At 42.0% G+C, this 16,284-nt stretch overlaps 1 protein-coding gene across 7 annotated transcripts in view; it reads right to left on the bottom strand.

Annotated features, from left to right (window-relative positions):
* LOC140577513 (protein-methionine sulfoxide oxidase mical3a-like) overlaps positions 1 to 16,284 on the bottom strand; it is a 55,529-nt gene that overhangs the window by 10,123 nt on the left and 29,122 nt on the right. For all 7 annotated transcript variants that reach the window (XR_011988740.1, XM_072708509.1, XM_072708510.1 and 4 more), the window contains exons 2-7: positions 8,235 to 8,597; positions 7,411 to 7,618; positions 2,098 to 2,214; positions 1,829 to 1,930; positions 1,014 to 1,169; positions 537 to 637 (exon numbers count right to left, since the gene is read on the bottom strand). Coding sequence is in view for 6 of the 7 variants with exons in the window: in XM_072708509.1 (XP_072564610.1) it covers positions 537 to 637; positions 1,014 to 1,169; positions 1,829 to 1,930; positions 2,098 to 2,214; positions 7,411 to 7,618; positions 8,235 to 8,510 (960 nt within the window). In the remaining variant the exon portion in view is untranslated. The remainder of the gene's footprint in view (positions 1 to 536; positions 638 to 1,013; positions 1,170 to 1,828; positions 1,931 to 2,097; positions 2,215 to 7,410; positions 7,619 to 8,234; positions 8,598 to 16,284) is intronic.

The following is a 16,284-nucleotide window of genomic DNA, read 5'->3' as shown; positions in this document are numbered from 1 at the left end:
TACTGCAGCCTAGCAAAGCTCCTGGAACAGATACAAGATGGCTGTTCCTTTCTTCAAGCTGTCATATAAGACTAGCATCTGCTACTGGAACGCTAATGCTAACAGAATAATGGGACAGCAGTCTTCCTGTCATGTTTCCTCACTTTGTAGCAGCTCACAGATTCACTCCTCTCTGGCCCAGTGCCAATTGCCCCGTAATCAGCCAAATAGCGTGGTACGTCACTGAAATAGCTCACAGTGAAGAATAGCAGAGGGCTCTATACCCTTGATCAACACCACCCCATATTAAAAACAAAATGCTGGACACCACACCAGGGGGTGTGGGGGTTAACTTAAGTTAGAAATCATGACCGTCTAATAACAGTTAAGGAAAGGAGCATTCCTATTGGACAGTCATGACTTCTAGCTCAAGTTAACCCAGCTAACTGAGAAAATCTGCTTTGTGGAACACCCCCTAAGAGTAGGAGTAAGAGTAGTGAGTGTCGTACCATGTGCGTGTAAACATCACACATGAACATGACAAATGGCAGACTCACGTGCAGAATGACTCCTTTTTCCAGAAGACTCTGCTTTTTGGCAGTCATGACAAAGTAGTGGGTGTCATCCTTATAGTAAACAATGTTTTCCAGGTCAATTCCTGGGAATGGTTAAAGTAGTAAGTCAGTTTCCCATCTCACACCTCTATCACTGCAAAATTAGTCACACAAAAGACATGGATGCTGAGATCAGGCTAGTCTAAGGAAGACAAAATCTCATACTCATAATTCACAGGAAAAATTAATTACATTTCTCTTAAGTGACTCCCAATGCAATGAGAGATGGAGGCACAGAGTAGAAGAACTGACCAACAGTTGTTTAGAAAGAAAAAGGTCCACAAACAAATTCATCTATTTATATTCACCTTGGTCAATTTTCTGTCGCCATCATCTGTGATTTTACATTTAAATGATCGACTTGATTGAGCTGGAGAGTGGCTAAGGTCATTATGAAACTTGAAACTACACACTGCTGACCTGTGGCTTCCCTGAGGTCCTGGAAAAACTTCTGGTTGAAGATGAAGGCCACGCCACTGATCTCCTCCACCTTGGCCTCAGCAGTTGTGTTGCGGTTTATGAAGTTTGCCGTGATGGCAATGGCCAGCTTGCCCCGGAACTCCTTCCTCTTAAACCCTAGGCAGCAGCAGGGAGGGGTGGAACCAGGGAGAAAGAAGGTCACATGGGGGTAAGGAGATCAAAGTGAATGAGTTCCACATATCGTATCTCTCTACCACCAAACATAGCAGAGGACATGGACACCAGCCACAAACAACAGTTTATCCTGTGGCCAGCAGGAAGGACCCTAGTGACAGGGGTGAGGGTCTCGCACATTAGTGCATTCTCCCTTCCCCCACACCATGGACAGCAGAAGCGGCATGTGCTGGATGAATGCCAGGAGGGAGCAACTGAGACCCTTAGGGCAGACAGACCCCTGAAAGGCCTCACTAGGCCTGTGTGAAGATACAGTCACAGTGGAAGGAACCATATCCCCCGTCCTTCTGTCATTATTTCGTTATTTAGCTATGCCTTTTTACGCTTTCTGATTTAATTTATTTTTAATGCTTTGGCAAAGCTATCTTCTGTCTGGCAAATTTCACAGAAACAGGAAGAACAAAACAGTAAAGCACAGACAGAAATGGAGACCAACTGACACACAAACAGCAAGAAATTGAAAAACAAATGCAAATAAGACCATTAATCAACCTAATGCGAGTCACCATGCTTTTCAGCCCATTCGAGGTAGTGCTCCAGGTTCCAGTCCCTCTGGGAATATTCTTCACTTGTGTCCATACCTGACAGAGTGTTCCTCCTCCCATCTGCCCCAATGACAATGTCGAACTCCATCTCATTCACGGGGTGTGTCCTGGGATGGACCACAGTTCTCCATCCGATTCCTGCAGAGTAGAATTAAATGCTCATTCAGGTGAGACATTAACAATATACGCAGGAGCAGCAACATTGCTATTACCCCAATAGAGGGTTGATCTGCTTTTCAAGTAGCTACTGCCAGCAGCCATTTTGGTCCAACTCCCTCCAGACTGCAGGAAGGTGGAGAACTTACTCGCTTTCTCCTGATCCTCTGGGGGTTCCACTAAACCCTTGAACTCCACATTGACGTGGATTTCGATGCCCAGAAGCAGCGCCACCTTCAGCAGCATCAGCTGAAGCTGGCGGATACCTGCAAATGCAACTGAGGTCATGCCACATCCCTATGTCGCTCTGCTTTTAAGATCTCAAAGTGTTGAATGATTCACCTCTAAGACTATTCTTTAGCAGCCAGTAGGAATCAACATCATCCACATCTCAGACATCTTCGCTGCATCGGTATAACAATACTGCCTAGTTCAACAGTGGAGACTGTACTGATGACAGATTCACAAAGTTATCCACTTAATTGGTACGTGGTTGGTTCCCCATCAGTAGCAACTGGACGGTACAGTTGAGGACAAAATCATTAGCCCCCCTATGAAATTTGAAGTTTCTTCAAGATTTTCCAAAGTGCATTTTTAACAAAGCAAGGAATTTTCAACGTAGCATTTCTGAACATATTAGTTTTCTTTAGAAGGAATAAATTATTTATATTTGCACACAATAGCAGAATTATTTCAGAAAAAAACAAAAATGACCAGGGACAATATTATTAGCCCCCTTTAAGAAATTACAATTTATTGAGCCATTGTACAAGCCACTTATGTATAACAATGTGCTTTAACTTCACAGGTGATTTAACTTAACAATTAAGTTAAAACTGAAGGTATACAACTGAGTGTAAAATCCTCATTAAGGGTCATTCAGCTGTCATTTGAGAAAGCACCATGCCAAAAACAAAAGAAATCAGCTTGGACTTGAGAAAAGGAATTGTTGATGCACACAAAGCAAGAGAAGGATATACAAAGTTACAACAGTGTTTCCAAGTGTTAAGAACTGGAGTGAGAAATATAATCTGGAAATTCAAAGAGAGCCACACAGTACAGAAGAAGCCTGGCAGAGGTAGGAAGCGAAATATTTCAAAGATCCTGGAAAGGAAACTAGTGAGAGATGTGTCCAAAGACCCCAGAACAACTGCCAAGACACTAAAGAATGACTTGGCCAAGTCGGGAATGGTGGTCTCAAAGAAGTCAAAGAAGACAATCACTAGAGCTCTGTACAGGAATGGACTTCGAGACTGCAGACCAAGAAGGACTCCACTTTTGCAGAAGAGACACCTTCAAGCCAGACTAAAGTATGCTCAGGACAACCTGGAGAAAGATGATGTATACTGGAAGCATGTTCGATGGTCAGATGAGACTAAACTAGAGCTCTTTGGCCATAGAGACACTGCTAATGTTTGGAGAAGGAAGGGAGAGGCGTATAACCCAAAGAACACCGTCCCCACAGTGAAACACGGTGGTGGGAGCATTATGTTGTGGGGATGCTTCAGTGCATCAGGAACTGCAAATGTTGTCAAGGTGGAAGGAACTATGAACAAAGAAATATATGTGGAGATCTTAAAAGAAAACCTTAAGCAGTAGGCAGCAAAACTGGATCTGGGTTGTCACTTCGTCTTGCAACACGACAACGATCCCAAACATACGTCTCTCCTGGTGAAGAACTATCTCCAGAAGACCAAAGTGGCCTACACAAAGCCCTGACTTAAATCCAATAGAAAATCTGTGGGGTGAACTAAAGAAGAAGGTCCATGCCAGAAGGCCATCAAATCTGGAGGAGCTTGAGAGATTTACCAAAGAATGGGCTGGGATTCCTCAGATGAACTGTCAGAGACTTGTTGAAAACAACAACAAATGACTGCAGGCTGTTATCCAACAAAAAAGGATACACAATTGACTATTGATATCCAGAGGGCTAATAATTTTGACCATGGTAGTTTTTGGTTTCTGTGGCATATTTTCATTTCTGTGTGAAAAGTAAAATGATGTAAGCATTCAAAATAAAACTGAGATGTCTAAAAAAAGCCATGTTAAATATTATTTGCTGTATTTAACTGCACTTGGGAAATATTTTTAAAACAATGAGATTTTTTTAACCTCTGTTTATCGAAATTGTGCTTTTGAACCATCTAGAAGTAATCCAGTGTTTCGGGTTTGGCATAACAATGGTATAAAATCGATTAGTGATTTGTATACAGACAATATATTTTCTTTGTTTGAACAGCTTTCCACTGCATATAACCTCCCCAATCATCATCTCTTCCGTTTTTTTCAAATTAGGGATTTTGTTAAGAAACAGTTTCCCCATTTTCCAAACCGTCCTCCAGAAACCTTGCTAGACACTCTTCTCTCCGTGGACCCTGTTGCAAAGGGTTGCATTTCAGTTTTGTACAAATCCATTTGGTCAACGTCTTCAACGTCCCTTTTTGCCATTAGAAGTGTATGGGAGGAAAGCCTTAACGTTAAATTTTCCGAACAGCAATGGAACTCTGCTTTGTCTCTTGTTCACTCATCATCCATTTGCGCTCATCACCGTTTAATTCAATGAAAGGTTTTCTTTCGGGCCCATTACACTAATGCTAGACTGGCGAAAATTTATCCTTCAATAAATGACGCCTGCTATAGATGCAATATGTCTCCAGCGAACCATGTACATATGTTCTGGTTATGTCCCAGGTTGGGGCCTTACTGGACATACATTTTTGACACTTTGAGCAGGGCCTACAGCTGTAAGATAGCCCCAAATCCACTGTCTGCAATTTTTGGTATTCCCCCTTCCGTAGGTTTGCCAAAATCATTTACTCGAGCTCTAGCTTTTACTACTTTATTAGCCCGCAGGCTGATTCTGCTCAATTGGAAACTTCCCCAGCCCCCTTCACCCTCTCGCTGGATTCGAGAGGTGCTGTATAACTTGAAGTTAGAGAAGCTGAGGTTTTCAATAAATGGATCAGTTAAGTCATTTCATGACACCTGGGATTCTTTTTTGCAATATGCTGACTCTGTTGATTTGGAGAATGATTGACAAGTGTTGCTGCCCTGTTTTATTTATTTTGTTATTATTGTTATTATTATTACTATTAGTATGTATTATTCTTCTTATTATTATTATTTATTTATTTTTAATTTCTTTCTTTATATTCCTAAATTCTTTATATCTGTTCGTTGCTAATGATACGTGTATGTGTGTGTCTATGTATCTATGTCTGGCCTCGTGTTCAGGGAGTTGGGTGGGTTCTTGTCATGCAACTTGACCTGTTACAATTACAACCTTTGTAATTATGCGTGCTGTTTTGTATGTCGGGATTTATTGGTTTGAAAAGTGTTCAATAAATAAAGTTGGAAAAAAAAAAAAAAAAAAAAAAAACAATGAGATTTTCATATGGGGGCTAATAATTTTTTCCTCAACTGTATATAGCAGGCCGACCCACGTGACATTTCTCTAATCACTACCAGTCACATGTTTAACTAATAAGGTATTAATAAACAATCACTACTAGTCATATAATAAGGTAACTGCTTATGTCCTGCAGGTCGTAGAAACTCAAAAATCTTGAGAATCAAAATAAGAACATAAGAACACAAGAAATTTACCAATGAGAGGAGGCCATTGGGCTCATCAAACTTGTTTGGGGAGAACTCAACTAATAGCTCAGAGTTGTTAAATTCTTATCTAGCTCTGATTTAAAGGAATTCAAGATTTTAGCTTCAATGACACAAACAAGAAGACTATTCCATATTCTAACTACACTCTGTTTAAAAAAAGTACTCTCTCAAATTCAGTTTAGAATGTTCTCCAGTTAATTTCCACCTATGGCCAAGAGTTCTTTTAGTAATTATTTGGTTGAATAGCATCCAGACCTGTTAAAATCTTACATATCTATATCATGTCCCCTCTTAGTCAATTTGGGAGTATAATTGGGCTGGAAGCACCTGAAAGCGGTTTGACACGGTCAGTTCAGGTGATGCCACCTCTGTAGAGTGTGTGTGTCCTTTCTTACGTCTATGACCTACGGTCACCAAGCTCTCTCGACCTCTCTGTTCTTCATTCTCCACCCTCCCCATTTGTGGTGTACACACTATCTCTTCTAACTCCGTGTTGTGTCGGATAAGAGGCAGTTGCTCTCCTAGACCATGAGTGAGTCTACCAGCTGATATCGCTCGCAGATGAAGTCCAACTGGACGCAAGCATCCAGAAGGGTAAACATCTCGTAATTACAACACTGAGCTGACCCCATAATTAACCATCTCACTATGACCCCGTCCCTTGCTCCCAGCACAGCATATTTATATACAGTATTAAACTCTTTAGTTGATTTAATTAACATATGGTTAACCCTCTGGGGTCTAGGGGTAGGGAACACACTTTCACTGACTGGGGCATGGTCACACATTTCATTCAATATCATAAACTTAATTCATGGCAAATAAATTATTTCTTATATATTTGTTTTGGCATTACACTCATATTAATTTTAATGTACGTTGTAAATATGTCAGATTTATCAAGTTTGTAATTTGACATAAAAGTACAGACATTGCAAAATGCATTTTGGAACACTTGCAGAAACATTATAAGAGTACATAGTAAGCAATGGTGGCAGTTTGTTTTGATCTAAGATATCTGATCACCAAAGTCTTGGGTACATGAAGATGACTAAATGTTGTAGTTGCAACATTCAGTTGGATAAATAAACAAGAAAAACCTAACTCATGTCAGTATTTCTGGCCTCCTTCCATTGAATACGTAGGATCATGCCATGAATCATGTGTATGCATGAGCCATTCACACCTGGCCACATCCTCCCCCCCTTTCATGGTGCTGATGGGGATGTACAGTATCTGGATTGCGCTTCACTGTTGCGTTGTTCACCAAATTACTATCTGAATGCGATTTGAATATGCGGTAATGTGGCTATTTAGAATGCAAATAGCGAGGGCGGTACTACACGCCCCGATGCAGGTAAAACAAAGAAAGGTGACATGGTTTACTTTTTGCCTATTTGACCTAATTTAAAAAAATGTAATACTTCAAACAATGGACATTTTGAAAAGAAGACAGATTACGGATTTAGTCAGCGTTTTTTTTCATGTTTCTACAATAAGATTTCAGCGAGTTATGAACTGAAATACACAAGAAAGATAAGATACGTGGCATCGCCAACGATGCCCTTGTCCCCAGAAGGTTAACACTTATGTTGAAACTGAACTTTTTAATTATCAAATAGAGCCGGAGAGATAAAAACCTACAAATTAAACTTTTAAAATAACCAAATTAACTATTACTTACCAGAGAATAACTTCTTACTGAACCATTTAAAGCTAAAATAATTTACACCACTCTCTCTCAGTGAAGCAATCCCAGCAACCTCTGCCTCAGCTAGATGCATGGGTTAGCATGAGTTTGATGTGTCAATGAAAATGCTTAGCCAAATGAAAGAAAGACTTACTGATGTGATCTATGGAACCAGCACAGAACTTCCCATAGAACTTCTTGGCCCCCAGGCCACGCAAGTCCTGGATGGTAAAGGGCCAGAGGTGGAGTACATTGTTGCGTGAGAAGGCATCTCTCTTCTCGAGAAGGACCACCTTGGCCCCCAGGAAGCCCAGTTCGATGGCCGTCCTCAAGCCGCATGGCCCCGCGCCAATGATCAGGCACTGTAGGCAAGCCAAGCAGAGGCACGTACTGATGGAAACAGGGGTGGGTTCGAGTCTTCATAGGAACAGCTAAACTAAGTTGTGATTGCAGATAGGTGACCAAAAGACTACCTAGTACAGTCTTCTATAGGCGAATCCTAAGCTGAAATCTCTCTAGCTATTTGAACTGACAAATTAATCAAAAGCAATACCACATTAGTTAAAACACATCTGTTGAGTGATTAAATTTATTGTGATTTAATTACGATGCAGTCTATTCCATGATTTCATCAGTTCAGAATGAAGAATCAGCATGACCAATCACAGCCCCTTTCTGAGCTTTAAATGGGTTTTTAAACAAGGTTTTAGTTGCATACTCATACATAATCATGCGCATTATGCACTATAATGATGCCCCAGCCCAAAAGTAAAATGCTTAGAATGTGAAATACTAGGCTATAGCATTAAAAAACATAAGGATAACAAAGTTACCAATTTACAGATAAACATGAAATGTGATAACAATACGGTAACACAGATTACTAGAACTGGGTGTTACAATTATCTACTAATTAACTACTAAACCCCCCCCCAATGATAAAGGATGAAAAATGGGCAGATGATCCTGACCACTTACCCTGGAGTTGGCACACGCACGACCCTTCTTGTAGTCCTTGTGAGAGGCCCGTTTATCTAATTTGGCCCAGAGGGCCTTGGCCTTCCAATAGTTGAGCCTGGACTTTAGCTTGTGATAAAAGATGCGGTACTCGCTGGGTTTGAGGTCCAGGAAATCACACAGCTCCTGAAAGGCCTTGAGTGTGCCCTTGCAGGTGGAGGCCTGGACGAAGCGGTCAAACAGGACATGGGAGTGGTTCAGCCCCTCACCCCTGGCACCCAGGTCCCCGTCTCCCATGGTGAGGAGGTACAACCTTCCCGCCTGGAGCCCACTCTGTCAGTCAGTCCAATCAGCTACAGCTTCCAGGTTCCAACATCTCCGTACCTGCACCAGGGGATGGTGGCCAGACATAAGAGAAATGCAGAGCCTTATGCATGAACAGCAGGCCAGGAAACATATCAAGATACACTGTATGGATAAAAGTATTGGGACACCTGGCCATTACACCCACAAGAATTTTAATGACATCCCATTTTAAACTTATAGGCATCAACATGGAGTTTGTCCCCTCTTTGCAGCTATAACAGTTGCCACTCTTTTGGGAAGGCTTTCCACAAGATTTTGGAGTGTGTCTGTGGAAATTTTTGCCCATTTGTCCAGAACAGTATTTGTGAGGTCAGGCACTGATGTTGGACCTGAAGGCCTTGCTCGCGATCTCTGTTCTAGTTCATTCCAAAGGCATTTGATTGGGTTGAGGTCAGGGCTCTGTGCAAGCCAATCAAGTTGTTCCACACCAAATTCATCCAACCACGCATTTATGGACCTTGCTTTGTGCACTGGGGCACAGTCATGTTGGAACAGAAAAGGGCCTTCCCTTTTCCCATAGAGCTGGAAGCATAGAGTTGTCCAAAATGTCTTGATAGGCATAACAAAAAGAAAAAATCTTGTGGAAAGCCTTCTCAGAAGAATGGTAGTTGTTACAGCTTCTAAGGGGGGGACCAACTCCAAACTGAGGCCTATGGATTTAGATGTCATATAGTGTATGAACAGGAGGTTTACATTTATAAGCCATTGGCATTCAATGAGATAGGGAATAAACATCATCCTAGCAAGAGGCCCCTCTGCAACAATGTGGACCCTCTAAAAAGAGAAGAATGGATACAGATGTATGACAAACAACAAAAGACCTAGAAAGAGCTGTCCTTCCAGAGCAGTGTAGAAATAAATTCCAAATGAAAACAAGGACAAGTACTTAAAAACAGCATCATCAAGCCCTAGAGCTGAGCCTCTTCACCTATTCATAATCTCACATAGTTCTGACTGGGGATTCATCACATAGGGATTCGGTGTTCTTAACAGAGAGGTGCACCATGTAAAAGCAGGTTTGATCCTCATAAGCAGGCTGGGCTAGGTTTGTTATTATTCTGAAACTTAGACACAGGCATGCAAAACAACATAATTACAGTAATGTTGTTGCAACCGGCCAGTGGCTCACGGTGAAGCATTTACTCATTGTCAGTCTGATGTAAAGTAAATATGGAGCAATTTCCCACAAGGTTAAAGCAGCGCCAAAACAATTTCGCAGGCCACGTTCAAACATAATGACATCATTGTGAGGTCCTTAAACAGGGAGAAAGTGCAGATACTGTGTGACAGGAGGAGAGCCAAAAAATTAAGGAAGTATCATTTCATCATGATGCTGGCATAAGTCTTGGTAGAATAGCAAAAAAGGAACTACAAAACAAAGGCAGGCCCTTGCCCGATAGAGGACAAATGGGTATTCAAATTATATACGAAACCACCCCACACTCTGAATGTGTATTGTGTTATTCATGTGTCACAAGGAAGATATACCCAGAGTTTGAATGAAATATGTATGTCTACTGGGAAGAAGGCAGCATAAAGGAGCATTCTCTCGGCCAATCATAGCCAGAGTAGGCTGGACTACTCTGAGTCCCAAAGGCGGGTTATCATCATGTTTGGGATCAGCCCTGTCATATACAAAAGGTGTACTTCTCAGTAGATGCTTTCCACCTAGGATTGAGCAGCAATTACTTGAGAGAAGAGGAATTCATGCTGTAACTGTAAATACAAATCCAGTTCCTCAACCACATACTTAGATCTACATATAAATGGAAATAAAAACTATCTAGAGTTTCACCCCAACTACTGAAACACCATTTCAATGAGCTTTGCTCTACAGCAAACGGACTGCGAGTGAGTTCACAGGCCATAGGTTAAGAGGTCCATCAATTCTGAAACTGAGTAAATTGTCAGTCTCATATGAAGATCAGGAAATTGATGAAGAGGAGAATGTTAAATGGTTCGGAGGATGAAGTTAGAATGGCAACACTACATGTAAACAATGTGCCATTTGACACTGCCAGAACAATCAAAATCTTTATCACTTGATAACTCTCATACAGGGCTGCCATATTTTCATTGTGTATCCATTCTTCTGCAGGGCATGATTAACCCACCCAAACACAGGTGAACCTGTATGACCAGACACACTAAAGGCAGTGAGGACTCTTTCCAAAGCAGCTATGTTCCTCGATGTAAACTCGCACGTGGATGAGTGAACATCACAGGACCAAGCTGCAAGCCAAGCCAAGCAACTTCTCCTGAGCTGTTAGCATTACAACGGAAGCCAGTGGCACACAGACAAGGCCAGATAGAGGCCCTATCCAGTAATTAGCAGGGTCAGAAGAGATTCTGGAATTGTGGCGTGTACGGCAGCCTCTTTCATTTAACAGAAGGCTGTGTCTAACCTATTCATATATGTAAATACTAGTGCTGTCAAATGATAAAATTTTTTAATCAGATTAATCACATGGTTCCTGTGGATTAATTTTGATTAATCATGATTAAATATCATTCATTTTTAATCTATATTAATCACATTTAATTTTGCATGAGCAAACAGACTTAAGAAAAAAGGGAATATATATGCACTTAACATGTTTATTGAACATTGAGTTGGATGCATTTAGGGCTGAAACGATTCCTCGAGTAATTCGAGTAACTCGATTACAAAAAATCATCGAGGCAAAATCCTCTGCCTCGAAGCCTCTATTAATTCATTTTAAAGTTCATGTCACGTTTTTTCGCAATGATTTTTGCATTACTGTGACAATGCACTTACGCTTACGTCACCCACGAAGCGGAAGGAGACGGCGGTGTTTTGATTTGAGGGCGCGAGCGCGGACTACTGTGGGCTGCGTAATGGAAGGGAGCAATGGCGATGAGCAAAGAGAAAACAGAAGAAAACGACAAAAAATGTCAAAAGTTTGGAATCATTTTAAATTAAAAAATAAAGAGAATGCTGTAGTATGTGTCCACTGTAAGGTCGAGCTAACTTACCACAATAGCACGTCGTCCATGCTGCAGCATCTCAACAGGAAACATCCGCTCTACTCAGAGACCGGAGGAGGACGCTCACCCGAGACCAGGTAAATAAATTCAATGTAGCGTTAAATCAATGCGATTGTTAATCGAGATAGGGGCTGTTAAATAATGTACGTTAATTATGTAAGGCCAAATGACTATTTCAATATTAGTCTAAATACTAGAACTCGTGGCCATAAGTGGAAATTAGCGGGAGAACATTTTAAAACAAATTTGAGGAAGCACTTCTTTACACAGCGTGTAGTCAGAGTATGGAATAGTCTTCCTGCTATTGTAGTGGAAGCTAAAACCATGGGTTCCTTTAAATCAGAGCTAGATAAGATTTTAACAACTCTGAGCTATTAGCTAAGTTCTCCCCAAACGAGCTTGATGGGCCGAATGGCCTCCTCTCGTTTGTAAATTTCTTGTGTTCTTATGTTCTTAAGGGATAAACCACAACGGTCAGTGCAATACTGCACGACGGATGTAGAGCTAGGATACTAGTAGCCTTGATAGCTAGCTAGCGATGCAAACTTGGGCTAACCTAGGTTACTTAAAACACAAAACACAAATCCGATTACCCGATTACTCGATGGAATTTTCAGTAGAATACTCGATTACCAAAATATTCGATAGCTACAGCCCTAGATGCATTCCATCTGCCACAGAAGTGCAATACCATGGACCCATATCAAAAAGCAAGATTTTTTGCTTAGCTGGACAACTTGTCGGATTTAAGGTACCTCAGTTTAAATGGTCTTTATCTTCGTTCGCTTACAATTAGCACGAACTACCATAAATCCGACAAATAATCCAACTAATCATGAAGTCCAATTCTAGCCCGGTTAATTGCCATTGTTAGCAATATCAGTTGATAACACATTACGTGCGGTGCTTTACATATAAAACTCCGTAGCAACACATCCACAGATAAGTTGGACGGTATTAGCGTGTGCGACCGATTTAATGAGCCACAAATGAGAAGTAGTGCTTAAACAGTATAAGACTACAACTTTCCCTTCTGTTGATAAAGGGCGCAGCCATCTTGGATTCTGAACTCGGGATCCTCTGTGCTGCTCCGAGATATTTCTCGGATGTCCGAGAAACGGGAGCGCATGTAGTCACTTCCGGCTTCAAAACTCCAGAATTCGACTCGGAATACAAGTTCCGAGGGGAAATGGAACGCACTAAAACTACCCGAAATGGGTTGACAGAGACATTTCAGTGATTTTGAATCATTCTGCGCTGCAGATGGGTTAATTGCGTTAAAAATTTTAATCAGATTAATCATGATGATGGATTAATCCGCGTTAACCTGTTAATTTTGACAGCCCTAGTAAATACACAATATTCCAGTCTTGCTTCATGAAAATACTACACCATTCCAAACATATGTGCATGATGTCTTTTGACAAATGCATGCCCCCCCCTATTTGCTACTGCATGCTGCTACATGGGCTTAAGAAGGACTCTGAACAAACACCTGAACAACACATGTTGCTGTATCCTCCACTTGCCCTCAGGGCCTCCCTCTCTCCTTCCTTCCCCAATACAGCATGCCTTTGTCCCCACCCACACCAGTCTCTGCCATTGCAGCCCCCCCAAAGCATCTGCCCCTGCCAACCCCCGAAGAGCCCCTGAGTTATGTTCTAAATACCCTATCAGGGATAGAGGCAATGTACAGCATTCTGTCAGCCTTTCAAACCTGCACATACTAACCCACCGATGCATGCCCCGCTCACCCAATAGAAGCCAGCCATAACTATGATTAGGCCTGTCATGATAAATTTTGCTGGACGATAAATTGTCCAGGGCTGTGGAGTCGGTAGATAAATGCTCCGACTCCGACTCCGACTCCGACTCCGACTCCGACTCCTCAGTTTCTAAATCTTCCGACTCCGACTCCCGACTCCGACTCCTCTGTATGTATATACTATGCTAATGTATTTTCTACATCCATTGAAGGAAAGGAAGGCAACATACATGTCATTTCACCACAGAACTACTGGCTAGGAAGCCAACACTCTACTATAATGCCAGATTAAAGACAAACACAATGAAAACAAGGTTTCAAGGGTAGCGCATAGCGAAGGGGAGCCGACGGAGCTGAGAACACACCAGGTGATTTTTCAGGCGTTTGACGCGTGATGACTCGTTGAACGGCCGAAAAATCGGCAGTGCATCTGTAAATGTATGGGGGGCTTTAGGCTAGGTTCACAGTTCCCTGTAACAGTGGAACACGACACAATGGAAAGCGGTGCCGCACCTTACCTGTGCATTACATCCCATATAGTGACGCATACAGTCAATGAAAAGCATGCTTCATGGTTACTTGACATGTTCGTTTTGTGGTAACATTATGCACTGCATGCATTGGGCTTTATTCTTACAGCAGAGAAGTAGTTCATTATGACTGTTTGTGAATTGGGACATTTCAACTTACTTTTTTAATTCCCATTCAAATTTAGTAGGAGTCGGAGTCGGTTAACTTTTTGCTGACTCCGACTCCGACTCCAGGTACCCAAAATTGTCTCCGACTCCGACTCCTCGACTCCGACTCCGACTCCACAGCCCTGAAATTGTCCCAGGAATTATTGCGATAAACAATAATATCGCAGTGATGTCATATCCGCCAGTGCAAAATACGACTCACTTGCTTCCAGTTTGAGTAACTATGAGCGCTAGAAAGGATAAACTTGTGTTTCAGAAGCTAAAAAAAAAAACAATAATAATAATTATTACGTGCACCACGTCCTCAAAATACAATCGAGTTTTAAGTTTCCACGCACACCGCTGGGAAAGTCGGCAAATCCAACATCCTCCCATACCCAAAAACTCGGGTATAGGAGGAGTTTGGCGAGGCCATGGAAGACGACTTCCGGACGGCTTCGAGGCGATTCTGGTCCACCATCCGGCGGCTCCGGGCGGGAAAGTGGTGCAACATCAACACTGTTTATGGTGGGGATGGGGTGGCTGCTGACCTCAACTCAGGACGTTTTGGGTCGGTGGAAGGAGTACTTCGAAGACCTCCTCAATCCCACTGACACGCCTTCCAATGTGGAAGCAGAGTATGGGGACTTGAGTGTGGACTCCCCTATCTCTGGGGCGGAGGTCGCTGAGATGGTTAAAAAGCTCCTCAGTGGCCGGGCCCCGGGGGTGGATGAGATCCGCCCGGAGTTCCTTAAGGCTCTGGATGCTGTGGGACTGTCCTGGTTGACACGCATCTGCAGCGTCGCGTGGACATCGGGGGCAGTGCCTCTGGACTGGCAGACCGGGGTGGTGGTCCCCCTCTTTAACCCCTTGGGACCGGCGATCCCGCCGGCGGGATCTGACAGAAATTTCGCAAAACCGTTTAAATAACTCCGCGAGTTTTTGTCATATACACATTTTAAAATTACTCTCAGAAACCTTGGACGGTCTACTTTTCAAATATATATAGGTAGAAACTAAATATATTTTTACAGCTTCGTGATACGAATTGAAAGAACAAGAGTGACTGACTTAAGCGTCTGCGTCTCGAAGCGGCTCTGATCGCCCACCCACTTGCAAATCGCGCTATTCGCATGATAATAACATGATAATCCGACAGTTAGTATTGGGTAAAGAAATATGTGAATACGCCCATTGTGACCGAAATAAACAAGAGCACATGTCTGGGTAGTGTTTACACTGATCGGCTACAATATAGCACACGGATACGTCTCTGCCGCTGAAGCTTTGCGCCAGTGTTGCCACTTTCAGCAGCGAAGCTCATACCTGTGTTCATAGCTCAGTGGGCTAAGCCTGTGTGCCTGCAATCACGTGGTCGCCGATTCAAACGCAGCGTATTTAGAACGTGAATAGCGATCTTCCGCTGAGAGCGGTCCTAAACGCTCCCGACGCAAGTAAAACCAAGAAAGGTGACACGATTTGCTTTTTTGCCTATTTAACCTAATTTTAAAAACTTTAATACTTCTGACAATGGAAGTTTTGAAAAGAAGACAGGTAACGGATTTAGTCAGTGTTTTTTTCATGATTCTACATAATGATTTCAGCGAGATATAAACTGAAATACACGAGAAAGATACACGGTCGATGATGCCCTCGTCCCCAGAGCGTCAATAATAGTTACTGCATCATATTTATCGCTTTCTATATTTATATAGTCACAGTTTTTCATTTTTCATTCCATCTATCAATAAACTGTGAAAGGGATTTTATTGTTGCTACTTTTCTTGCGTTTCAAACTGCCTTTCCAAAGTGATGGGTGTGGGGTGCAGTGACATTCCAGACTGATGGGCCATTGACAGTATGCAAACTACTACAGGTGTGAGGATACCTATCTCATCAATATTCATTGTGAAGACCACTGACTTTGAGAAAAAGAGTGTCACTCCAAAGTTCTAACACTTTAGTAATCAAACCATATAAAATTTCTGAATGTCACTTTTACCTATGTGTAGCCAACCCGTGTCTATAAGCTTCAGAGCTCAAAAGTCTTACCTAGAAATGTCTATAATGTGATTTTTTACAATTTCTCAGCATGTCTGAAAATAGGTTTTTGAAAAGTATATGTTTAAAGTTGATTTTAACAAAAAATAGAATAATAACATTCTAAGAGGTCTCAGATTATTGGTGCTGAGTTTGTGCTGAATAAAAGCAAATGTATCACTTTGGGATAAATGTTTTTTAGATAGGTGAAATA

The sequence above is a fragment of the Paramormyrops kingsleyae genome, unplaced genomic scaffold (genome assembly GCF_048594095.1).
Source record: "Paramormyrops kingsleyae isolate MSU_618 unplaced genomic scaffold, PKINGS_0.4 ups109, whole genome shotgun sequence".
NCBI classification, from domain to species: domain Eukaryota; kingdom Metazoa; phylum Chordata; class Actinopteri; order Osteoglossiformes; family Mormyridae; genus Paramormyrops; species Paramormyrops kingsleyae.
This window is presented reverse-complemented; position numbering and strand designations above follow the sequence as displayed.